Source organism: Pristiophorus japonicus, chromosome 6, assembly GCF_044704955.1.
Source record: "Pristiophorus japonicus isolate sPriJap1 chromosome 6, sPriJap1.hap1, whole genome shotgun sequence".
NCBI classification, from domain to species: Eukaryota; Metazoa; Chordata; class Chondrichthyes; family Pristiophoridae; genus Pristiophorus; species Pristiophorus japonicus.
Genome location: NC_091982.1, coordinates 173862845 through 173890277, shown reverse-complemented (window position 1 = coordinate 173890277; position 27433 = coordinate 173862845). Strand labels below are relative to the sequence as shown.

Genomic DNA, 27433 nt, shown 5'->3' with positions numbered 1-27433 from the left:
GGGGGGGAGGGGAGAAAGAGAGGGAGGGAGTGGGGGGGGGAGGGGAGAAAGAGAGGGAGGGAGTGGGGGGGAGGGGAGAAAGAGAGGGAGGGAGTGGGGGGGAGGGGAGAAAGAGAGGGGGGGGGGGAAGAGAGGGAGAGAGGGGGGGGAGGGAGAGAGGGCGGGGGAGGGAGGGAGAGGGAGGGAGGGCAGGCAGGAGAGAGAGAGAGGAGAGAGAGAGAGAGAGAGAGGGAGGGCAGGAGAGAGAGAGGAGGGAGGGCAGGAGAGAGAGAGGGAGGGAGGGCAGGAGAGAGAGAGGGAGGGAGGGCAGGGAGAGAGAGAGGGAGGGAGGGAGGGCAGGGAGAGAGAGAGGGAGGGAGAGAGGGGGGGGAGGGAGAGAGAGAGAGAGAGAGGGGGGGGGAGGGAGAGAGAGAGAGAGAGAGAGGGGGGGGGAGAGAGGAGAGAGAGAGAGAGGAGAGAGAGAGAGAGAGAGAGAGAGAGAGAGAGAGAGAGAGAGAGAGAGAGAGAGAGAGAGAGAGAGAGAGAGAGAGAGAGAGAGAGAGGGGGGGGAGAGGTCGGGGAGGGAGGTCAGGTCGGATCCAGTCTGGGGGCGAGAGTAGAGTCGGGTGGGAGCGGCAGCGGCAGACGGGTTGAGTCGGGTCCGGTCGGGGGGCGGAAGCAGGAACGGCAGCGACAGGCAGGTCGCGGGGGGGGGCGGGGGGAAAGCAGGAGCGGGTGTCAGCAGGAAGCGGGAGCTGGCCGTGGGAGGAGCCTTATCCACGCAGCCCCAGTGAGGCCATTCGGCCAGGGCTAGGGGCTGCGTGCTTCGGGCCCCTCCCACACAGTTTCGGGTGCCTGGAGCTACTGCACTTGCGTGCCCACTGTAGCACGCATGTGCAGAGGTCCTGGCACTGTTTTCGGTGCAGGGTCCTAGCTCCGCCTCCTGCTGCACTGCGCCGAGGGCCAGAGGACCTGCAGGGAGGTGGAGAATACGGAGATTTTTTTTAGGCGCACTTTGTGGCGTGAAAAACGGGCACCCAGCTCGGAGGGGCGCCCGTTTTTTATCGTGTGAAAACTTGGGCCCATTATCAGGCTGTCAGTTATTTTGTGCACAGTTGCCTGCAGCACCTGAAGTCCGCTTATGGCCCCACGGTGTTTAAAATAATAAATGTTATGTTGAAGGTGTTTTCTATTTATTGGAAAATAAAAAGTTTCGTTAGGCCAAAATTTGCAGTCGGAAGCTTCCCGCGGATGAATATACCTGGTGGTCACGTTCCAACATAGACTTCAGGTCTCGGGCCTAGCTGCGCAGCCCAGCGCAGAGGTCTACGCATCCCAGGAGTGTAAGTGCTTCCTGGGATCACGTGCGCCTGGACCACCACTGAAAATGAAGTACTCTTATTCATAGTAATGGGAGCTCCGAGCTCCTATTTCTATGAATGGGGATATCCCTAAAAACAAAGGAAACACAAACGTTAATTAAAAAAACACTTTACTTAATTAAATTTTTACTAATTTTTTTTAAAGTTTTAGAGAAAATTGTTATTTTGAAATAAATAAAAATGTTTTAATAGTGTTAAAAATAAACTTACCTTCATGGACAGGATTTTTAATGTAGAAATTAGTCCTAAACATTATTTTTTTCTATCTTTTAAAACTCTTACGCTGGTAAAAGCAGGCCTTAGACATTCACTGGGCAAGAGTTGGGCAAATAGCCCAACTCTCTGCCCGCGAAGGCCCTTCTCCCGGGGAGGTGCGTGATCTGTCAAAAGAAATGTTGATGGGTCGCAAGTGCCAGGTTTAGGCACATGTGCTTCGCACGCCTGTACCTGGAACTTGCAGGGCCTCTATGGGCACATGCGCACATCGTATGCACCCAGAGAGATCACAATTTATGGCCCATTGCTTGCTGCTTATTGTGTTTTGTAAACCTTCAGCATCAATCTGTTACGATTTTAACACGAAAACTATTGTTTAAGCCTCAGCTGGAGTATTATGGACAATTCTGGGCACTTATAAACACTTCAGGAAAGTTGGAAAGGCCTTGGAAAGGGCCTTAGAGGAGGTTTTGCGGAATGTTACCAGGGACGAGGGACTTCAGTTATGAGGAGAGGTTGGAAAAGGTAGCAGAGAAGATGAAGAGGTGACCTAATAGAAGTTTTCAAGATAATGAGAGGTTTTGATAGAGAAAATAGAGGAAAAACTATTCTCTCTGGCGAGTGGGTCAATAACCAGAGGTCATAGATTTTAAATCATTAGAAAAGGAAGGATCTGGACAGGTGATGAGAATTTTTTTCACTCCGAGTTGTCGGGATCGGGAACATACCACCTGAAAACGTGGTGGAAGCTGATTCCATAAATAATTTTAAAGGGAGTTGGGCAGGTACTTGAGGATGACAAACTTACAGGGTTACGGTCAAAAAGCGAGGGTGTGGGATTAAACATGACTGTTCTTTCAAAGATCCAGCACTGGCATGGTGGGTCGAATGGCCTCAAGTTTCGGATTGTCAGTTTCTATGAAAAATGGGACAGAATTGCAGAACTCAATTCCCAAAATATTGCTAAAAATCCCACGAACTTGTATAGTCAAACAGAAATGTACTTGGTGTCCCGTTTAAATCTGTGGCCCTCTTTAATTATCAGCACAAGCTTTTTTGTGAGGATTGCAGCCTGTGTCAAATAGCCACGTGCTTTCTTATGGCTGATTCTAAAGTCTGTACTGGATGGTGTTATAGGTACTGTATAAAATTTTGCTGTGTTACAGTAGCAGCATCCAAAGGGAATCAATTATGAATCAATTCATATGCAACGGTAAAGTAAGCTCATCAATTTAAACCTTTTCAGTTCCAGGAAAGACTAAGATGAGCCATAATCTGCAGTGCGTTTCTCATAATGTTTTTACAATGTTTAGTTTGCAAGGAAGTGTAGTTCCTCCTTACCGATGGTGAAAAGCCAAAGTCTGACTGCTCTACCTGGAACCAAGTATATGTCCCCTGCAGAGGAAGGCCTTCAAAGACATACAACCTCCTATACCAGCCTCTCAGGTCATTCTACTACTTTGAACATTTCAGGTAAGTGAAGAATAATTAAAAATGTATCTTTTTGTTTTTTAGTCTTTTTCTCCCCCCTCTCGGGATATTATGTTAATTCAAGCACAATCTGTACCACTTACAGAAAATAAAGTGAAATCTTTTCACTAGCTCAACCACTCGAGCATTGTTGACAAGCTAATTATCTTATGTATTGGATGGTTGACTTATTATGGGTTTGTAAGTGTCGGTTTGTAATTAACGTCAAAGTTTTAATTTGTATTTAAGCAATGTAATCTAATACACTAATATGGAATTTATTTTTCATTGTAAATATTCATGAACTGAAATCTTAAAGGAATAGCTCTTCAATTTCCAGAATTCCCTGGAGCTGTTAACAATTCGAGGGTGTAAACCTCCAGTTACATTTGTAAGAATGAATAAACAATCCTAATTATGTACAAATAATTAACCAAACCTCACTGAACACGGCCCTTGATCACACATGATTGATTTAGCTGGTTGGTTTCTCACACCCTTAACATCTCCTTTCCTCGCTCTTCTCGATCTTCCTTGCTGAAATGCTCCATCTCACCCTCGGTAAGCTCCCCGCTGGAGTGGAGCTAATCTGCAGAACAAATGGGAAACTGTTCAACCTCCCGTCGCCTCCAGTCCAGATCCAAAATCGTCCCATCCTATGTCATTGAATTACAGTATGCAGATGACGCCTGCGTCTGCGCACACTCGGAGGCCGAACTACAAACCATCGTCAACACCGTCACCGAAGCGTATGAGAGCATGGGCCTTACACTAAACATCCGTAAAACAAAGGTCCTCAACCAACCTGCCCCCGCCACACAGTACTGCCCCCCCCCCCCCCCCTGCCGATTATCAAAATCCACGACGAGGCCTTGGACAAGGTGGACCATTTTTCATACCTCGGGAGCCTACTGTCAATAAGGTCGGACATTGATGATGAAGTCCAACACCGCCTTCAGTGTGCCAGTGCAGCCTTCGGTTACCTGAGGAAGAGTGTGTTTGAAGACCAGAACCTCAAACCTGGCACCGAGCTCATGGTCTACAGAGCCGTAGTGATACCCACCCTCCTATATGCTTCAGAAACATGGACTATGTACAGCAGGCACCTCGAAGCACTGGGGAAGTACCACCAATGCTGCCTCCGCAAGATCCTGCAAATCCATTGGCAGGATGCAGGCACCAATGTCCATGTTCTCGCTCAGGCCAACATCCCCAGCATTGAAGCATTGACCACGCTCAATCAACTCAGATGGACGGGCCACGTCATCCGCATGCCCGATACGAGACTTCCAAAACAAGTGCTCTACTCAGAGTTCCAATACGGCAAGCGAGCCCCAGGTGGGCAGAGGAAATGCTTCAAAGACACTCTCAAAGCCTCCTTGAAAAAATGCAACATCCCCACCGACACCTGGGAATCCCTTGCCCAAGACCGCTCAAAATGGAGGAGAAGCATCCGTGAAGGTGCCGAACACCTCGCGTATCTTCGCTGGAAGCCAAGCGCAAACAGCGGAAGGAATGCATGACAACCCAGGCACCCCACCCACCCACCCATCCCTTCAACCACTGTCTGCCCCACCTGTGACGGAGACTGTAGGTCCCGCATTGGACTTGTCAGTCACCTGAAAACTCATTAGTGTGGGAACAAATCATCCTCGACTCTGAGGGACTGCCACCCCCCCTCAGCTAGAAAGGGCAACCAGAAAAAAAAATCCAAATGAATATATTACACGATATGAATTTTGCTCTTATGCCAGTGTGAAATGACATACAATAATAATGAGGTATAAGAATCCAAACATTTGGGCAAATGAAGTAGTAACATTATGAACAAACAGTGAAGTAAAACCTTCCATATCCTGGCTTTCTGTTTGCCAGCCTTTATTGAGAAGTATAGTTAGTTCATTGCAGATCTTTGTTTTACTCGAGGAAAATAAGTGCATGGATTGAACAAATAATTTAATATCTTCAGAAGCATAAATGGTCTGTCTATAGTCTAGCCTGTAGTATAAACCCATGATTTCAATTTGAATTTTAGAAAATAGAACTGATGATCCTTTTTTTTCTCTTCCCTCATTGATATAGGTGCTACACCGCAAGGTTTCATTAATATAAATCACACTCAGCAAGAGACCAAAAAGAGGGCTCATTTGACATTGTTTCCAGATTCCACAGACAAACTGGTACCAGATCACGCCTCTGGCATCCACCAGTTCGGTATCATCCCTTCTATGGAACCATTTTCTCCAGTCAGTGAGACAACAGTTAGTACCCCAGTTAGCCATGGTGAGGACTCTTGGGGCGAAGTACAAGATGAGGGATCAAGTGAAATGGATGATGGACCAGAGTATTTGGCTATTGGAAACCTGGGACGGAGGGATCGCAGTTCAAGTCAGTGCAGCAATAGCTCCTCCTCCTGTTCTGGCGATTCACAGAAACTACTTCTATCTGCAGGGCAAGTTCCTAAAATCACTGTTAGCTGTAGTGCATCGCTACTGAGTTTTCCAAGACGCTCCAGCTTCTCTGAAACCCAGATCCTGGAACGACAGGGCAGTTTCAAGAAGAGCCACATCCGATCCCATTCTGATACTGGTATAGCAATGACAAAGGCAACAGGTACAGTGACATTTATTTCAAGGATTTATGTACATCAAGATTTGCTTGCTGCAATGTGCTTAATGAGTAGAATTTTTATCCTAATATCTTGTGCTAACTAAAGGAATGAGTTTGGAAAACATCATAATTGGTCGTTCATTGTATGGTGCTGGTACTGAACCACGTAGACCATTTCAATCCCTGGCCTGTACTTAATCCTCTGGTGGAAAGGGAATCGGGCTCAGCCCTACATTAGGCCTCAGTGTGGCTGGGCTATAGAGAAGCAAAGTCAGTCAGTGTTCATGCTCCTAATGTCTATTCACTGACCTTTATTGGAAAGTATGTGAGTGGCAAGTGAAAACAGGACAGGATAGACTCCACCATGATGCTCCTATGGTTGGTTAGCCTGCCAACTATCTTTGTCTAAGCTCTTATATTAAGAGTGGTAACTTAGGAAAGGTACTGGAGGGTATCTGAAGCCTGAGCAACCATGTCACTGTATGAGTTGCTGCCTTCAGGAAAGGGGGAAAGGAATGTAGGTTTGAAGGTGGAAATCAACTTAATCTGACGAATTAATTCTCTGAAAGCTTATTTTCCGGGCTCAGCACACCTTATTGTGGAGTGCGAGGAAGCAGTCTTGTGCGTGCACTGTTCCATATATTAAGATTGGTAACTTAGGAAAGGTACTGGAGGGTATCTGAAGCCTGAGCAACCATGTCACTGAGTTTCTGCCTTCAGGAAAGGTTAATTGATCTTGGCTTCGAACAGAGGATGAGAAAGAAAATGGGAAGAATTGTCACTCTCTAGGTTGCTCTCTCATGCCTTTTAATGGCAGGTTTCGGAGCGGTGTTGGTGGAGGCCTGAAAGAGTTTTCTTGCTTGGTTACAACTCATAGTTAACACATGATCTAAGGAGGTAACTGATATCTAAAAATCACTCCTCCAGTGAAAAGTCTTACATATTCAGTAACAACTTTTGGCTATGAGGAAAGATTGGAGATGATGGGCCTGTTTTCTTTGGAACAGAGGAGGCTGAAGGAAGACCTTATTGAGGTGTGTAAAATTATGAAGGGCCTGGATAGAGTGGAGAGGAAGGACCTGTTTTCCTTGGCAGAGGGGTCAACAACCAGGGGGCATAGATTTTAAAATAATTGGGGGCAGGTTTAGAGGAGATATGAGGGGGAATTTCTTCACCCAGAGGGTGGTGAGGGTCTGGAAACTCACTGCCTGAAAAGGTGATAGAGGCAGAAACCCTCACCACATGTAAAAGATACTTGGATGTGCACTTGAAGTGCTGTAACCTACAGGGCTACGGACCAAGAACTGGAAAGTGGGGTTAGGCTGGATAGCTTTTGGTCGGCTGGTGGGGACATGATGGGCTGAAATGGCCTCCTTCCGTGCTACATATTTCTATGATTCAATGATTCTATGAACAAAAATATTACAGGTATATGCTTATTTGTACTTAACTCAATTTGCCACCTTTACAAAACATTGAACATCTGTTATTACACAGTAGGTATTGAAAACTAGTCAGTCAGATTGTTACAATAATTGTGTATGATGACCAATTTTTGAATTCTAGTCTAAATTCATATTCACACTTGGCCTTCCGCTAGAGGCAGGTTTCACAGTCTTGGCCTGGACATTTGGAGGAGGGAAAGAAAACTAGCAAGAGAAAGTTGTCTTCTTACAGCACAGGTGATGCTTCCTGCGAAGAACTGGGTGTATAGATATGTTCTGTCTAAATATTTCATTACTGGCTGAAGAAAATAATTTTATTTTAGGGAGGGGCAGGGAACAGTGGATCCTAGGATCTTAAGAGAAGTAGCGGCAGGGATAGTGGCTGCATTGGTTGTAATTTACCAAAATTCCCTGGATTCTGGGGCGGTCCCAGCAGATTGGAAAACTGCAAATGTAACGCCCCTATTTTTAAAAAAAAAGGAGGCAGACAAAAAAGCAGGAAACTAGACCTGTTAGCCTAACATCTGTGTTTGGGAAAGTGTTGGAGTCCATTATTAAAGAAGCAGTAGCAGGACATTTGGAAAAGCAAAATTTGGTCAGGCAGAGTCAGCATGGATTTATGAAGGGGAAGTCATGTTTGACGTATTTGCTGGAGTTCTTTGAGGATGTAACAAACAGGGTGGATAAAGGGGAACCAGTGGATGTGGTGTATTTGGACTTGCAGAAGGCATTTGACAAGGTGCGACATAAATTGTTACTGCACAAGATAAAAGTTCACGGGGTTGCGGGTAATATATTAGAATGTTAGAGGATTGGCTAACGAGCAGAGAGTCAGGATAAATAGTTCATTCTCTGGTTGGCAACCAGTAACCAGTGGGGTGCTGCAGGGATCAGTGCTGGGACCCTAACTACTTACAATCTGTATTAACGACTTGGAAGAAAGGACAGTGTAACGTAGCCAAGTTTGCTGATGATGCAAAGATGGGAGGAAAAGCAATGTGTGAGGAGGACACACAAAATCTGCAAAAGGACATACAGGCTAAGTGGGCAAAAACTTGGCAGATGGAGTATAATGTTGGAAAGTGTGAGGTCATGCACTTTGGCAGAAAAAAAATCAAAGAGCAAGTTATTATTTAAATGGAGAAAGATTGCAGATGTGGCGCAGTACAGCGAGACCTGGGGGTACTTATGCATGAAACGCAAAAGGATAGTATGCAGGTACACAGCAAGTGATCAGGAAGGCCAATGGTATCTTGGCCTTTATTGCAAAGGGGATGGAGTATAAAAGTTTGGAAGTCTTGCTACAGCTATACAAGGTTTTAGTGAGGCCACACCTGGAACACTGCGTGCAGTTTTGGTTTCCATATTTACTAAAGGATATACTTGCTTTTGGAGGCAGTTCAGAGAAAGTTCACCTAGGTTGATTCTGGGGATGAGGGGGTTGACTTATGAGGAAAGGTTGAGTAGGTTGGGCTTCTAATCATTGGATTGCAGAAGAATGAGAGGTGACCTTATCGAAACGTATAAAATTATGAGGGGGCTTGCCAAGGTGGATGCAGAGCAGATGTTTCCACTGATGGGGGAGACTCGAACTAGAGGGCATGATCTTAGAATGAGGGGCTGCCCATTTAAAGCAGAGATGAGAAATTTCTTCTCTGAGGGTTGTAAACCTGTGGAATTTGCTGCCTCAGAGAGCTGTGGAAGCTGGGACATTGAATAAATTTAAGACAGAAATAGACAGTTTCTTAAATGATAAGGGGTTATGGGGAGCTGGCGGGGAAGTGGAGCTGAGTCCATGATCTGATCAGCCATGATCTTATTGAATGGCGGAGCAGGCTCGAGGGGCCGTATTGCCTTACCCTGTTCCTAGTTCTTATGTTCTTATAATCTACTTGGCACTAACCTCTAATCCTTCTGTCTTGTAACCTTTCATTCCCCCATTGTTACTCTTCGGCTTTCTCAAGGAGACCCCCGGAAAATCACTATTATAATAGAGGACCCAGTGGAAGGTTTGCAAATGGCTGTCATAAATTTCATTTTCAGTGTAATGAAGCAGCATGCAGTCTTCACTACAGTCAATTATACCAGCAGTGTCAGCGTTATCATGTGTAAAGTGCAGAAATGGAACTGCTTGTTGGTCTACATTTTTGAGATTGCTTCAGCCAATAAAATTCCCCCCCCACCTCCCCCATGCAACTTTACCGTTGATATTTATCATTTAACTCCAACAAATCATTAAAAAAAGTGTGATTTAAAAAAAAAAAAGTTAATAATATAGCTTACCAATTCAAATGAGAACAAAATCTTTATTCTGTTCCTCCAGATGATTGGACTTTATATTCGAAGAAAAATTACAATTTAAAAAAATAATTAAATTATACATTTGATCGACATTATGTCCATGCTCAGGCCTGCAGAATTCAGTATTCTGTATGTATGTCTTTCTTGTGCTGACACTGTCAATGTTAAGAAATTGTGTGTGTGTATATGTGTTCGTGTATACGTGTGTGCACGTGGAATCTAATTGTATAGCATAGTGAAGGAAAAGTCCCAAGTGGACAAGTGACCACCTTGACATAACCAGGTGACAAATAGTTGGAAACTTCCCAGATGGTAAATATAGGCATGGATTTTGCAGTGGTAATGTTGGCAAAACTGTCAACATTCGCCGTCATTACTCCTCTGAAAGTGACAGCAACATCTGGCGTCAGTGCATGTGCAGATAAACGCGGAAATCCAGATGTTGGTGTCAGTGGTTTTATGCTTTTCCACAAGTTGCAGTGTGGAACTTCCCAGAGCCGGCAATCAACTCAAACCACACTGAAATCGATTTCTTGATAACTTCCCCTGTTACGCTGGAATATTTCTCCGTAACACTGCCCATCTCTGCCCTTGCCTCAGCTCATCTGCTGCTGAATGAGTGCTGGGACCCCAGCTCTTTCCAATATACATTAACGATTTAGATGAAGGAATTGAGTGTAATATCTCCAAGTTTGCAGACGACACTAAACTGGGTGGCAGTGTGAGCTGTGAGGAGGACGCTAAGAGGCTGCAGGGTGACTTGGACAGGTTAGGTTAGGTGGGCAAATGCATGGCAGATGCAGTATAATGTGGATAAATGTGAGGTTATCCATTTTGGGGGCAAAAACACGAACGCAGAATATTATCTGGATGGTGGCAGATTAGGAAAAGGGGAGGTGCAACGAGACCTGGGTGTCATGGTTCATCAGTCACTGAAAGTTGGCATGCAGGTACAGCAGGCGGTGAAGAAGGCAAATGGTATGTTGGCCTTCATAGCTCGGGGATTTGAGTATAAGAGCAGGGAGGTCTTACGGCAGTTGTACAGGGCCTTAGTGAGGCCTCACCTAGAATATTGTGTACAGTTTTGGTCTCCTAATCTGAGGAAGGACGTTCTTGCTCTTGAGGGAGTGCAGCGAAGGTTCACCAGACTGATTCCAGGAATGGCTCGGCTGTCATTTGAGGAGAGACTGGATCAACTGGGCCTTTATACACTGGAGTTTAGAAGGATGAGAGAGGATCTCATAGAAACGTATAAGATTCTGATGGGATTGAATAGGTTAGAGGCAGGAAGAATGTTCCCGATGTTGGGGAAGTCCAGAACCAGGGGTCACAGTCTAAGGATAAGGGGTAAGCCATTTAGGACCAAGATGAGGAGAAACTTCTTCACTCAGAGTTGTTAACCTATGGAATTCCCTGCCACAGAGAGTTGTTGATGCCAGTTCATTGGATATATTCAAGAGGGAGTTAGATATGGCCCTTACGGCTAAGAGGATCAAGGGGTATGGAGAGAAAGCAGGAAAGGGGTACTGAGGGAATGATCAGCCATGATCTTATTAAATGGCTGTGCAGACTCGAAGGGCCAAATGGCCTACTCCTGCATCTATTTTCTATGTTTCTATGTTCCTAAGTTTCTATGAAGCCCTCATCCATGCCTTTGTTACCTCTAGACTTGACTATTCCAACACACTCCTGGCTGGCCTCCCACATTCTACCCTGCATAAACTTGAGGTCATTCAAAACTCGGCAGTCTGTGTCCTAACTCGCAGCAAGTCCCGCTCGCTCATCACCCCTGTGCTCACTGACCTACATTGGCTCCCAGTTCAGCAACGTCTCAATTTCAAAATTCTCATCCTTGTTTTCAAATCCCTCCCTGGCCTCGCCCCTCCCTACCTCTCATCTCCTCAAGCCCAACAATTCCCTCAAGATGCCTATGCTCCTCTAATTCTGCCCTCCTGAGCATCCCTGATTATAATCGCTCAACCATTGGTGGCCGTGTCTTCTGTTGCCTAGGCCATAAGCTCTGGAATTCCCTGCGTAATCTTTTCTGCCTCTCCACACCTCATTCCTCCTTCAAGATGCTCCTTAAAACCTACTTGTTTGACCAAGCTTTTGGTCACCTGCCCTAATTTCTCCTTATGAGGCTCTATAACAAATTCTTTATCTCATAATACTCCTGTGAAGCACCTTGGGATGTTTCACCTTGTTAAACGTACTATATAAATACAAGTTGTTGTTGTTGTTGAATACTGCTGTTGAAATCCCCTCACCCCCAAAAAAACTCCAGAAAAGTTAAACCTCGTTGAAAGGTTTTTAAATGGCATATTGGCTGCTGAACAACTGTTCTGGCCCTGAAAAGCAAATGTTCTATTTATGGAAGTTTTCCATTAATATGTTAACTATTACATTACTTTTAATATATTTTTTTTAAGTTTGATATTTCAGCTTCTACCTTAATCCTATGTGTATGTCCCAATTTTTATTTCATTCTCTGTTTAAAATTTTTTTTATAAAGAGCAAATTATAATCTGTGCATTTTACTTCCTGATTTGCTGTCTGAGAATTCTTCAATATGATTGGCTGCTTAGCCTGCTTAATGACATTGTTGCTGAACGCTGAAGATTCACTTGCTTTGGCGCCAGATTCAAACTAACGTTGGAAGAGCTGAAATTCACACCACAGAGATGTTTGTGGGCAACTTTCTTCGAGGCCAGTGGCAAGTGCTGTCACTTTGCAGCTGACGCCAAATTTAGGACTACAATTACCAAACATCACCATATAATGGCCTCAGATATTTTGCTAATTTTAATCGATTTTCTACTGCAAGCTATTTTTTCCCCTTTTCTATGATATATTGAAGAAAGTAGATTGACTAAATATTTGAACACTATCAATATTTTGGCTTGTAGTTGACAATGAATAATGGAAGTATGTGTGTTCACTGTAGCTGATCTAGAGATTTTTGAGTAGGGGGAATAGAAAAGGAGAACGAGAGAATAGCCAGAGACCCAAAGATGCTGTAGCATAATTATATCAGCCCTTCCTTAACCTCAGCCATGATCTTGTTGAATGGTGGAGCAGGCTCGAGGGGCTAGATGGCCTACTCCTGTTCCTAATTCTTATGTTCTTATGTTCAGAGGCATAAGTTTCAAAATATACATATAGATCATGAGGGAAAATAGAGATAAATGTGAACTCAGTCAGGTGGTGGGTGTAAAGAACCTGATTTTATGAATGGATAGTTCAGATTTATTTATATATATATCAGTCTAATGTAAATAATTGCATCTGGAGTATTCTGTAGGCAATCTCAACAGAGAAAGAATCTTGCATAAAGTAAAAGATTTTCAACAAAAACATCTTCCATTTCCCCAGTAGAAGTGAAATTCTCCAATGCGCTGACAGTATATGAAAATCTGGAGACAAGACGTTTCTCTATAGGTTTGGACATGAAATTCAACTGTTTGATCAATTTTAAACTATAGTGCTTTACAATTTCTTTGTTCCTTGACAAAAAATGCCTCGGTTGGTTGTCCGAGGAATTGCAGGTGCAAACTTTGTTCCATCATTGGGCAGTGCAGATTGTTGGAACATCAATGGCGTTTTCATAATTTGAAAGCGTACCCCAAATCTGCAGTAAAAAAAAATCACTTTTTTTCCTTTAGTGAGGGATGTAAAAGATATAATGATATTCAGCCATTATACTATAAGGTTGATACAAGTGGGAGACCTGAGTTCAGCAGTAGAATACAATACAAATGTAGGAGGCATTAGTACCACAAGTGGTACTAAAGAATCTGTTCAGGAAGTGGTTTTCTGAGGCTGCTCCAGAGCTGCTAAAAGTGAACATAAATGGGCAGTGGCAGCTATTTTTCTGAATTGTGGGTGGCTGACCTCTGTGGTTTTCTCAGTGCTGGCCTGTACAAATTAGGGAAGGTCAGTGACCAGAAACATGGCTGTGATAATGCTACACAACACACTTAGTTTTTTATTTGCTGCCAGTGTTCTGAAATTCATGCACAATGTAAATGGATTGAAATCCTGAACACCATGAGACCCATCACATTATAGGACCGTTTTCAGTATAAACTGGTCATAACATTTATTTTGCCTTTTCCTTTGTGGTGTCAGTTAACTATATGGGTGTGACGAAAACTCAGGAGCTGCCGTTAGATAGGAACGACTTGATGCACTGCTTTGGTTGACTGGTGCCTCCTGAAATTTAAAATAATTTGTTTATTACAACAGCAACAAGTTGTATTTATATAGCGCCTTTAATGTAAAATGTTCCAAGGTGCTTCACAGAAGTGTTATAAGACACAAAATTTGACACCGAGTCACGTAAGGAGAAATTAAGGCAGGTGACCAAAAGCTTGGTCAAAGAGGTAGGTTTTATTACCTCAGTAATTGGATTGTTTGATCTACTGTTAGAATTTTAAGAATAACTTCAGAACTAAATAAAAGCAAGAGCAGAATTGCAGTGTTAAAATAAATATCCTAATGCAGTTTGGTTGTTGGCCATTAAATGATTAATGTTAGAAAGGCATGGTCTTGAACTGAATCATTTCAAGATGCTGAGGCTGCATGTTCCTATCCTCTGTTGACCTAATACAATCTGTTTGTATCTAATGAAGGCACTAAATGGAAGCCCTTGAAAAAAGATTTAAATGTTTCAATGTTAAAAATCTTTAGGCTGAAATTATATAAATTGCAGAATGTAGTGGGCGTCGTCTATAGGCCCCTTACAGTAGCAACTCTGTTGGTCGGAGCATACACCAGGAGATAGTGGGAGCTTGTAAAAAGGGAACAGCAATAATCATGGATGATTTTAACTTCCATATTGATTGGACAAATCAAGTTGGTCAGGGTAGCCTTGAGGAGGAGTTCATAGAGTGCATAAGGGACGGGTTCCTTGAGCAGTATGTAACGGAACCAACCAGAGGGCAGGCTATCTTAGATCTGGTCCTGTGTAATGAGACAGGATTACTAAACAATCTCCTAGTAAAGGATCCCCTTGGAATGAATGATCATAGCATGATTGAATTTCAAATTCAGATGGAGGGTGAGAAAGTTGGATCTCTAACCAGCGTACTAAGCTTAAATAAAGGAGACTATGTAGGTATGAGGGCAGAGTTGGGTAGAAACATAGAAACATAGAAAATAGGCGCAGGAGTCGGCCCTTCGAGCTTGCACCACCATTCAATATGATCATGGCTGATCATTTACTTCAGTACCGCTTTCCCGCTTTCTCTCCATACCACTTGATCGCCTTAGCCGTAAGGGCCATATCTAATTCCCTCTTGAATCTATCCAATGAACTGGCATCAACGAGACTCTGCGGCAGGGAATTCCACAGGTTAACAACTCTCTGAGTGAAGAAGTTTCTCCTCATCTCAGTCCTAAATGGCCTACCCCTTATCCTAAGACAGTGTCCCCTGGTTCTGGACTTCCCCAACATCGGGAACATTCTTCTCGCATCTAACCTGTCCCGTCCCGTCAGAATCTTATGTTTCTATGAGATCCCCTCTCATCCTTCTAAACTCCAGTGTATAAAGGCCCAGTTGATCCAGTCTCTCCTCATATGTCAGTCCAGCCATCCCTGGAATCAGTCTGGTGAACCTTCGCTGCACTCCCTCAATAGTAAGAATGTCCTTCCTCAGATTAGGAGACCACAACTGTACACAATATTCCAGGTGAGGCCTCACCAAGGCCCTGTACAATTGCAGTAAGACCTCCCTGCTCCTATACTCAAATCCCCTAGCTATGAAGGCCAACATGCTATTTGCCGCCTTCACCACCTGCTGTACCTGCATGCCAACTTTCAATGACTGATGAACCATGACACCCAGGTCTCGTTGCACCTCCCCTTTTCCTAATCTGCCACCATTCAGATAATATTCTGCCTTTGTGTTTTTGCTCCCAAAATAGATAACCTCACATTTATCCACATTATACTGCATCTGCCATGCATTTACCCACTCATCTAACCTGTCCAATATCGCCCTCAGCCTCTTAGCATCCTCCTCACAGCTCACACCGCCACCCAGTTTAGTGTCATCTGCAAACTTGGAGATATTACACTCAATTCCTTCATCTAAATCATTGATGTATATTGTAAAGAGCTGGGGTCCCAGCACTGAGCCCTGCGGCACTCCACTAGTCACTGCCTGCCATTCTGAAAAGGACCTGTTTATCCCGACTCTCTGCTTCCTGTCTGCCAACCAGTTCTCTATCCACGCCAGTACATTACCCCCAATACCATGTGCTTTGATTTTGCACACCAATCTCTTATGTGGGACCTTGTCAAAGGCCTTTTGAAAGTCCCAATACACCACATCCACTGATTCTCCCTTGTCCACTCTACAAGTTAATCCCAAGGCAAAAAACAAAAAGGGCCACATTACAACAAAATTCTAAGGGGGCAAGGTGTGTTAAAAAGACAAGCCTGAAGGCTCTCTGCCTCAATGCAAGGAGTATTCGGAATAAGATGGACGAATTAACTGAACAGATAGCAGTTAATGGATATGATGTAATTGGCATCACAGAGACATGGCTTCAGGTTGACCAAGGCTGGGAACTCAACATCCAGGGGTATATTCAACATTTAGGAAGGATAGACAGCGAGGAAAAGGAGGCGGGGTGGCGTTGCTGGTTAAAGAGGAAATTAATGCAATAATAAGGAAGGACATTGGCTTGGATGATGTGGAATCGGTATGGGTGGAGCTGCAGAATACCAAAGGGTAGAAAACGCTGGTGGGAGTTGTGTACAGGCCACCAAACAGTAGTAGCGAGGTTGGGTAAAGTGGACTGGGAAAATAGATTTAAAATGTAAGGATGGTTGATGAACAGTGATGTACATTTAAGGAGATATTTCACAACTTTCAAGAAAAATATATTCCAGTGAGGAGAAAAGGGTGTAAGAGAAAAGATAGCCATCTGTGGCTAACTAAAGAAATAAAGGAAGGTATCCAATTAAAAACAAGGGCATGCAAAGTGGCCAAAACTAGTGGGAGGACAGAAGACTGGGAAGCTTTTAAAAGCCAGCAAAGAATGACAAAAAAAATGATTAAGAAAGGGAAGATAGACTATGAAAGTAAACTAGCGCAAACTATAAAAAAAGATAGCAAGAGTTTCTATAGGTATATAAAAAGGAAAAGGGTGACTAAAGTAAATGTTGGTCCCTTAGAGGATGAGACTGGGGAATTAGTAATGGGGAACATGGAGATGGTAGAAACGCTGAACAAATATTTTGTATCAGTCTTTAGGGTACAGGGCACTAACAATATTCCGACAGTGGATAGTGAAGGGGCTATGGCGGGGGAGAAACTTATCACAATCACTAAGGAGGTGGTACTCTAAGATAAAGGCAGATAAATCCTCTGGACCTGATGGCTTGTATCCTAGGGTCTTAAGAGAAGTAGTGGCAGGGATTGTGGATGCATTGGTTGTAATTTACCAAAATTCCCTGGATTCTAGGGAGGTCTCAGCAGATTGGAAAACTGCAAATGCAACGCCCCTATTTTTTTTTTTTAAAAAGGAGGCAGACAAAAAGCAGGAAACTATAGACCAGTTAGCCTCACATCTGTGTTTGGGAAAATGTTGGAGTCCATTATTAAAGAAGCAGTAGCAGGACATTTGAAAAAGCAAAATTTGGTCAGGCAAAGTCAGCATGGATTTATGAAGGAAAAGTAATGTTTGACAAATTTGCTGGAATTCTTTAAGGATGTAATGAACAGGGTGGATAAAGGGGAACCAGTGGATGTGATGTATTTGGACTTCCAGAAGGCATTTGACAAGGTGCCACATAAAAGGTTACTGCACAAGATAAAAGTTCACGGGGTTGGGAGTAATATATTAGCATGAATAGAGGATTGGCTAACTAACAGAGAACAGAGAGTCGTGATAAATGGTTCATTCTCTGGTTGGCAACCAGTAACTAGTGGGGTGCCGCAGGGATCAATGCTGGTACCCCAACTATTTACAATCTATATTAACGACTTGGAAGAAGGGACTGAGTGTAATGTAGCCAAGTTTGCTGATGATACAAAGATGGGAGGAAAAGCAATGTGTGAGGAGGACACAAAAAATCTGCAAAAGGACAGACAGGCTAAGTGAGTGGGCAAAAATTTGGCAGATGGAGTATAATGTCAGAAAGTGTGAGGTTATCCACTCTGGCAGAAAAAAAATCAAAGAGCAAGTTATTATTTAAATGGAGAAAGATTGCAAAGTGCCGCAGTACAGCAGGACCTGGGAGTACTTGTGCATGAAACGCAAAAGGATAGTATGCAGGTACAGCAAGTGATCAGGAAGGCCAATGGTATCTTGGCCTTTATTGCAAAGGGGATGGAGTATAAAAGCAGGGAAGTCTTGCTACAGCTATATAAGGTATTGGTGCGGCCACACCTGGAATACTGCGTGCAGTTTTAGTTTCCATATTTACGAAAGGATTTACTTGCTTTGGTGGCAGTTCAGAGAAGGTTCACTAGATTGATTCTGGGGATGAGGGGGTTGACTTATGAGGAAAGGTTGAGTAGGTTAGGCCTCTTTCTCATTGGAATTCAGAAGAATGAGAGGTGACCTTATCGGAATGTATAAGATTGAGGGGGCTTGACAAGGTGGATGCAGAGAGGATGTTTCCACTGATGGGGGAGACTAGAACTAGAGGGCATGATCTTAGAATAAGGGGTCACCCATTTAAAACTGAGATGAGGAGAAATTTCTTCTCCCAGAGGGTTGTAAATCTGTGGAATTCGCTGCCTCCGAGCGCTGTGGATGCTGGGACATTGAATAAACTTAAGACAGAAATAGACAGTTTCTTAAACGATAAGAGGTTATGGGGTGTGGGCAGGGAAGTGGAGCTGAGTCCATGATCAGATCAGCCATGATCTTATTGAATGGCGGAGCAGGCTCGAGGGGCTGTATGGCCTACTCCTGCTCCTATTTCTTAAGTTCTTAACTTTTCTAAATCCTTCCACTAATATTGGTTGATGCTCACTTGATATGACCACTGGCACCACTTCTGTGCCTAACTTACATTTCATACCATTTTGCATTTCATTATTTTTTTCCTAGTTTAATCTGTCAAGCATGGTGGAATCAGTTTCACTCTTAATTTTAAAAAAGGTTTTTAGTTTTTTTTTGATTTTTGCAAGTATTTTGATATTGTTTTTCTCCTATCCTTCCTCTCGGGTGAGATTCCCTTTTTTGTTTCTATGCGCTGGCTCCCTGAAGCCAGCTTCCAATGTCAGCCAGATTAATTTACACAAACAATGCTTAACTTAAAAAAAAAAGTAATTTTGTTTTAAAGCATGTTTCCTATTGTCTTAACGTAGTACTGTCAGTATATTCTGAATAAAATTTGTTTCCCGGTGTAGCAATATAAATCTTAAGTTGGCCGACACTGTGAAATGTAATTATTTAAGACTAAAAGCCCCTGCAGTAAAATGAAGTCTGTAGACCCTTAAATGAACAAATGTATTTTGTAATTTTAGAATCACATCTGGAGGTCAGAAACTTGAATGAATATGGCCCTTCCTCTGCTCAGAGCAGTGAGCTCAGCACTCCTAGCTCTCCCTACATGGAAGCTGGTAAATGCTATTTAAAATCTGTGTTTTCTTGCTGTTTTAAGTTGTATGCTAAATTATTTTGCTTTGGCTATTTCTGGTCATATTAAGGGATTTTGGTAGGTCATGAGGTTTGAGTCCCAGAATTTTCAATAAGTTAGATTTCTCTGCCTATTCAGTTCGATTTTTGTTATGTTAGACATCATCTAACTCACTCTTTCCACTTGTCTCAGTTTTTATTTTTTATGGAGCAGCAGTCACAAGCAACACTTAACCCAGACAGTTTTAAAGTAATTTAGGACCAGAGGTACTAGTTTAACTAATCTGGTGAAAGCTAACCTGTTTGTGTAATTTTCCTGGACGAGCACCTAAATCACATTGGTGCTGCAGTCGCAAATGTAAAATCATTGTTTTAATTAGCTAATTAATTCGGTTCCATTACATAAAAGCTTCAGAACAGGTTTAAGTTGTCCTAAGATACATGATTCTGCATCTGATGCATTCAACAGCTATGTATTTAATTTTAGAAAATGAAGCTTTTTTTCATGTCATGGTCTTCTGATAAGTTCTTGATACCTGTAAACAGCTTGAGAGTAACCAGTCTATTCAGACATTTACAAATTCCATTTTCAAAAGATATATAAAATCTGGATATGTGTGGAATCTTCTGGTTATGCAGTTTAGAACCTCATACATATTTTACTGGAGCTTTTTTTGGACACTTGGATATTTGGCTTCATACGATGTTGCAGAATCCCAGAGTTAACTGAGATTTTGACATTGAGTGTTACTTTACAATAAAATCTCTGAATTGGGCTGGTAAACTAGACAATAAACAGTCACAGACCAGTGAGCATTGATATCTTCAGGTGTATAGCCCTAATGACTCAATTTGCACTTGCAATTTGGTTTACTTTGTTCAAGAACGTGCCCAGTACACACACACTTCTGATGGAATGTTTCGCCGACCATCACAGGGCCAGTCTCTGATCAGCTATTTATCGGAGCAGGACTTTGGAAGCTGTGCTGATTTGGAAAAGGTATATTTATGTTTCCTTCCTCAACAATAAATGTGTGAACTGTTGCTTTGGGTCTTGAATTTCTATTCTTTTATTTTTTATTTATACTTTTTTGCACTGGAAGATATTTTTTACGGTTGAAGTAAAGTGGGCTGTAGTGGTATTGTGGGCTTTCCATAAATTGTGTCTTTTAATCGTGATTTATGTAAATTCTTGAGAGCCACCACTTAATCCTATTTCTATGGGCCCAAGTTTCGGGCCGTGCCTAGAACGGTGCAGCCCCGACCTGGACGCCTGTTTTTCGTGCCAAAAAGTGCGCCTAAAAAAAAACTTAGATTCTTCGGCTCCCTGCTGGTCCTCTGGAGCCGGGCGCGGCGCAGCACGAGCTGTGGGGGGGGCGGAGCTAGGTCCCTGCCTCGTGCCGGGACCTCTGCACATGCGCGCTACAGTGGGCGCGCATGTGCAGTAGCTCCAGGCGCCCAAAACTGTGTGGGAGGGGCCCGAAGCACACAGCCCCTAGCCCTGGCCAAATGGCCTCACTAGGGCTGCGTGGATAAGGCTGCCTCCCACGCCCAGCTCCTGCTTCCTCCCGACCCGACTAAACTCCCCCCCCCCGCCTCCCCGGGACCCAACCCGACAGCGACCCGACTCCCGCTTGCCGCCCCCCCGCCCCCAGACTGGACCCGATCCACGCTCCCCCACCCCCCACCCGACCTGACCTCCCTCCCACCACCCCCCCGACTCGACCCGCGCTCCCGACCCCCACCACCCCCCCCCCCGGACCTGACCTCCCCCCACCCCCCCCCCCCCGACCCGACCTCCCCCCACCCCCCCCCCGACCCGACCTCCCCCGACCCGACCTCCCTTCTCCTTTCCCCCGCCTTCTCCTTTCCCCCGCCTTCTCCTTTGCCCCCCCCAACAGACAGAGAGTGAGAGACGCATAGAGACACTGACAGAGACACACTGGGGGGGCCGTCCCAGCAAGCTGTTGGAGGAGTCCCGGTGCTGCAGTCGGTAAATAGAAAATGTTTTATTTATTTATTTTTTAAAAATTTTCAATTTTTTTTTTGATTGATTTGTTGGTTGATTTATTGATGTATTTATTATTAATGATGGCTCTTTATTTGTAAAACTGAAGTGTTTAATGTTTGTAAACTTCCCTTTTAAACCCTCCGCCCCCCCCCCCCCCATACCCTACGCCTAATTTGTAACCTACGCCTGATTTTCTAAAGTGTAGACAAGGTTTTTTCAAGTGTACAAAAATCTTCACTTACTCCATTCTAAGTTAGTTTGAAGTAAGTTTTCACTGCCTAAACTTTGAAAACAGGCGTAAGTGGCCGGACATGCCCCCTTTTGGAAAAAAAAATTCTGTTCCAAAGTGAAACTGTTCTAAATGACTAGAACTGGAGCAAACTAAATGCCGAGAATTTGAATTTCTAAGATACTCCGTTCTACACCAGTTGCTCCAAAAAATCAGGTGCAATTGAGGCCGAAACTTGGGCCCTATCTATTTAAAAAGCACTTGCCTATTGTCTCTTTCTTTCATCAACCCCACACCAGTTCTTTCTTAAATGTTGTGTTCCTCTCAAGGTGAGCACATCTGGGCCACCTACGGCACAGTTTAGATGGTGCAGTGAAGTTTTTTCTACTCTAACATTTGCACTTGACTTCAGAGGCACTCTCTCTATTGCAGTAGCATGGTATGGGCTTAGAATTATATTAGCAATGCCAAATTATGCCTCATTTTTGTTCGGTGAGCTCTTGCCCACCCAGAGCCAGATTTGACATCCCTTGCAGCTGTAGATTTTCGGTCTACTTGTTTGGGTTGGATTTATGTTCAGGTCCTGGGGTAAAAAGATAGATTGCTACCTATTCTGTTCCGGGCCACTTTGTCTTTTTCTTTCTTATAATTCCAGGGCTATTTTACATAATGATAAACAGGCCATTGGAAATTTTTATGATTTGTAAAGTAGATTCGTTTAGATTAACATCAGCTCACTAAAGTCATGTTTTGCTTTCGGATGTGTTTGACTTTTTTAATGTCTCCATTTTTCATGATTCACATTTAATTTGATACAGATTTTAAAACACAGCTTCTACAAGATACCAAACTGTAACATTATTGTAATCCTATTTACTAGAGATTCACTCTATGTGCAGATGCAATAAAACTGCTTTACAGGGAATTTTCAAATAAATGTTGATTGAAATATAGACCATTAAATTTTTAATCACTTGGAAGTTGGCTAACTTCTATATTCTATCTTCGTTGTTTAACCTACAATTTTTTTTAAACCACCAAATATGGTTTGAATGTATATAAAATGATAAAGCTGGCCTGTCCGTCTTTGCACTGGTTAAGGTGCCTCATCCATAGTGTGAGCATCCATGCTGAGCTAATGAAATTAAGGAAAGGATGTGAAATGACCACTTCTGACCCGAATTCAGCAGAAAAGTGGTGCTTTTTACTGGGAGATGAACCGTAAGGTGAATGTTTGAATTCATCCAAGGGCAGAGACACAGGATTAATACTTAAAATTGTACACTTGATTAAAAAATATTTTAATATGCTACTTGTTCTTTGGAAGGGCAGGGAGAAATGATCTAAAAATGTCCCTTGCCGGGTGTTGAGCTCTTAACGAGTGCTGTTTTCTTTTGGAGATGCTGGTGCCTAGAACTGACCTGTTTGGCCAGGTACTCCCATTTCATCATCTGCAAAGGTGTACAAAGGTGACGTTCAGATAATAACCGTAGCCTAATTTGTGAGAATTTCTCAGTTTGAGGATTCTCTAATTAATTCTCCCCTCTCCCCTCCCTCCCCCAGTATTGTATTTAAAAAAAAAAGATATTGATAATCTGTAAATTCAATCTTTATTTAGGAGAATGCCCATTTCAGTATCTCTGAATCACTGATTGCTGCCATTGAACTGATGAAGTGCAACCTGGTGAAGAAACAAATGGCGGATGATGACGAAGAGGATAGTGACAAAGAAATAAGAGAACTAAAACAGAAAATCCGTATACGACGGCAGCAGATTCGTACGAAAAAGTTCCTGCCTGCAATCAGGGACACTGAGTCAGACAGTATGTATGGCTGTGTAAATGTGGTATGTTAATGAAAAGAAACCTTTGAATATTGAATCACTCCAAATGTATGCTGAAGTAGCAGAATGTTAGAATGCCAACCACAGGGTATGTGAATTTAATTTCCAGCACTGACAAAGAAAAATCCATTTGTCTTTGACTAAGTAGGAGCCAGCTCAGGGGGAGGTGGGGTGTTGCATGGCACAGTGTGCTATCTTTAAAGAATCTAACAGGATGGCCCCTGTCATGCCAGCCAGCTACATAGGAGCTTTAACAATGGTGCTGGAGAACCCCAGAGCCAAGATGATCCATTGTTGCTCCGAAAAGAGGACACTTTAAATGGGAACCATCCTGAATGGGGAGAAAATGAACACAGAAGTAATGCATGAGGAGTGAGTATATATAAAGATATAAAATGGTAAAAGGAACCATTCTGTCTGACATTCTTCACCACTACATGATATAATGGATTTAACACATAATGCAGGGACCATGGCAGAAATTTACTTCAGTGGAAAAATCATTTTGGGAGAAAATAATTCAAGTTGGACAGCAAAATTGAGTCAGGATTTTATAACTTCAATTATGACTTAAATTAAAGTAAATGAAAAGGTATTACATTTATTTTGCAAAAATCCTAGAGGTCTTCAAATTATTATTAGAATATCTAAATTTTAATATGAAATCAATATTTAAGGTAATTTCCAGTTTAAAAAAAAAACACATGGAAATTGTAGTTAAGAATACTGAATCTGTGTTGATACAGAAGGGTTGGAAGGGTTTATGGAAACCAATAATGTGATGGAACTGAAGCATCATCTAATGCTGAGTGATCCGGAGTTACACTATTAAAATTTGTTTTTAAAGTTCTGACTGTGTGACTCTCCTAATGTGAACAGACACATTTTGAATTGCTGTAAGATGGAATTTCTTTCCTTCCAAACCTTTTTTAATCAAATATTTAACTAAGAAAGAAAAAACTTGCACTTATATAGTGCCTTTCATTACCTCAGGAAGTCCCAAAGTGCTTTAAAGCCAATGAAATACTTTTTGAAGTGTAGTTGCTGTTGTAATGCAGGAAAATGTGGTAGCCAATTTGCACACATCAAAGTCTCACAAATAACAATGAGATAAATGACCAGTAATTTGTTTCAAAGCATTGGTTGAGGGATAAATTTTGGCCAGGACACTGGGGGGAAAACTCCTTTGCTCTTCGAATAGTGCCATGGGATCTATTATGTCCACCAACAAGGGCAGATGGGACTTCGGTTTAACATCTCATCCAAAAGACGGCACCACCAACAGCGCGGCAGTCCCTCAGTATTGCGCTGAAGTGTCAGCCTAGATTACATACTCGCATCTCTGGAGTGAAACATACAACCTTCTAACTCGGGCGAGGTTTCTACCACTCAGTGAAGCCTTATGGTTATGTTAATTCACCATGGGCTTATCTGCATGCATATTATCTTTACATCTGGTTCAGTTGCTAAGTGAGCCATTGCAGTAAAATGCTAAATTTTAACTGAAATGTTTTCTCCTTCACACAGCCTTCACCACCACAGAGAGTGGCTCCCCTATCAGTTCCCATGATTCTGCACCATTAACAGATTCTGGATCTACTGATGGAGTGGATGAATTTGAATTAAAAGGTATTGTGTCCTAGCCAAAAGAACAAATTGTGGAACAAGAAACATCCATTTTGCTTATTTAGCTGCCCCTTTCAGTAAACTGTATACAATTACACTATCCTGGACTTTCTCCAACTGTTTAATTTGATGAGAAAGGTGAGTTACCATGGATACAACTTTCAAGAAGCCAAAACTCTGAAAATCCTCTGATTTATGGTAATTAGTAAAACTCCTCCATGATTTATGGTAATTAGTGGGCCAAAAATTGCGATCGGAGACTTCCCCTGGGCGGATGACTCCGACCAAAATTTTTTAAATTAAAATATCTGGTGGTCCCGGAGGAACATAGACTTGTGCTCCGAGACCTAGCTGCGCAGTCCAGCATAGGGGCCCACGTATTCTAGGAGCGTATATGTATCCTGGGATCACATGGGCCTGCACTACCAATCACTATGTAGTATTCTCATTCATAGTAATGGGAGCTCGGAGTTCCCATTACTATGAATGAGCAGGGTTTTTAATAGAAAAATTAAATTTTATTATTTTTATATCAAAACTCTTACGCTTGTAAAAGCAGGCGTAAGAGTTTGAAGGACATTCGCTGGGCAAGAGTTGGGCAAATGGGATATGTTGGACCTGTCAAAAGACATTTTGACAGATTGGAAGTGCCGGTTTTAAGCGCATACGCATCGAGCGCCTAAACCTGGAACTTGCGGGGCCTCTTCGGGTGCGTGTGCACATTGTGCGCACATTTTTGGCCCAGTAGAACTCCAGGGTGTCTACATTATTCCACAAATTACATTCTAGTACATTCTAGTGGTCTGAGGGGATCAAAAGAACTAGCTTTCATAGAGTATTTCATATGCCATGTCTATTATTGGAATGCAGATGTTCGAGAAAATTCAAAACCAACAAGAAAAAAAATGTAAAAGGCAGAGTGTTTGACCATCCTAAAACAACATCACATGATGAGCACGGTTCCCAGCAAACTGAGCTCAGCTACAAACTGACCAAGGGAAGAAACGTAAATTACATTGTATTATTTTCTGTCCAATCTACAGCAAGGTATCCAGGAGACTAGGAACAGAGGGACTCGATTTAATTTTGTTATGCACTTCAAAATATCCAATTATCCTCCTTTAACCCCCCTTCCCCAAATTGACCCGTTCTTTCTCAACTGAGAGCATTCTGCACAGGTTCTTCGTCTCCCTGCATTACTCTGTACTCCTTTAATAAGAGAATCATATGCTGAGGATCATGGTGATCATAATTTTTACAAGGTTTGTCTCCATGAGTTGCTGTGTGCTGTGGTTTATCAGAATTGACGACACTTCTCCAACTTTTTGTACCTGGGTCTTAACCACTCGGTTAATATTTTTACAGCTTAATAAACATAAAATGAATGCAATTGATTGGTGTTAAATGTGATTTTAAAAATGTTTCACGTACAGTTCATTAAACATCTATCTGCATAATTAATTATTACTGAACTTCAGAAATGGTGATTTGAGTGTACCATTTTCACACATAACTTGACATCTGCAGCTCAGCAGAACGTCTTCTGATTCTTTTCCCCCCTTCTCCCCTTCTCTCTCCCCGCACCATTCTGTCAAATGGCAAGATTGGACGAGTGCCACAGTTGTGATTGTCACAAAATCTGTCCTTAGTTGATCTTTGAGGTTAAAGTGGGGGCAGGAACTAGTCAGAAATCGTGAATGTACAACATTGAGAAAAAAAATCATTTGATGACTCTTTCAAATTAAAGTAAGTGGTGTGCTTTTATTTTAAACGTTCGGCTGCTGAACATTCTCTTGAAAGTGTAAGTTCTATTTTAAGCCATGGCATTTCTTTTAATTCAGCACAATAAATATTAAGTAGTAAGTATTCAAGTGTGGTAGTTGTGGTTTATTTTTGACTTTATTGGGCAGTGCTTTACTGCCAACCTGCCTGCATACTACTGCTCTTAACAACCACTGCTGGGAAAAGCTGTTGGAATGATGTGAATCTTATTGTCACTGTGTCACACAGATTGTATTGATGAGTCAAACCTCATTCATATGTCAGCGAATGGGCTCTCAGCATCAATGGCATCATTGTTTTCAGGTATTTCATTAGTGATTTAGATGTTGTCTGATTTTTGTCCCAATTCTTTATTTCCACAGTACTTAAGGGAGAGCTCAGTCTGCTAGCAATAGGTTTTTAAATTTTGTCTGTTTTGTCCCCTTTTAACTTCACTCATATACAATTATATTTTCTAGTGTCCCAATCCAATTTTCAGTGTGCCCCTAACCGAATCCTACATGATTTATTGTATGCTGTTCAAACTTTGTAATTTCAAAATTTTTGAAAAAGATAGCCTTTAACAGCAATTAGTATGAGATCTAAGAAGAGTTTTGCACTAAAAGAAACATTGAATCCTTAGCAGCCGTTAGACAGATGAGGCCTGTATCCTATCTAAGATGAAAAGGCAGTGTATTAGTGCTTCCAGTATCTTCAGACAAAGGGATCAAGAGACCATTCTGTCTTTCTAAATTTAAGGAAAAGTTTAGTCCCAAAAAACTTGTATTAATTGCACAGAACACTCAAGTGTCTAGTTTCTGGCATTTCTGCTGCTATTGGTGGCGCCAAGCAGAAACCAAGTGCTTCCCCACATGAGGGCAGAGTGGGTGAGAATTGGAGGGAGGGTTGAAAGTTGTCCCTGTTGCATGTAGGTAGCCAAGAGCAGCATTGCAAGAGACC

The 27433-nt window shown here is 42.6% G+C and overlaps 1 protein-coding gene across 4 annotated transcripts in view; it reads left to right on the top strand.

The window, feature by feature from the left end:
• The window catches only part of rubcn (rubicon autophagy regulator), a 63148-nt gene that overhangs the window by 20732 nt on the left and 14983 nt on the right, over nt 1-27433 (top strand). For 3 of the 4 annotated variants that reach the window (XM_070883394.1, XM_070883393.1, XM_070883396.1), the window contains 7 exons: nt 2891-3050; nt 5130-5660; nt 18892-18987; nt 19888-20003; nt 22862-23066; nt 24614-24715; nt 26723-26797. In XM_070883394.1, coding sequence (XP_070739495.1) covers nt 2891-3050; nt 5130-5660; nt 18892-18987; nt 19888-20003; nt 22862-23066; nt 24614-24715; nt 26723-26797 — 1285 coding nt within the window. The remainder of the gene's footprint in view (nt 1-2890; nt 3051-5129; nt 5661-18891; nt 18988-19887; nt 20004-22861; nt 23067-24613; nt 24716-26722; nt 26798-27433) is intronic. The other variant, XM_070883395.1, reaches the window with a different exon arrangement.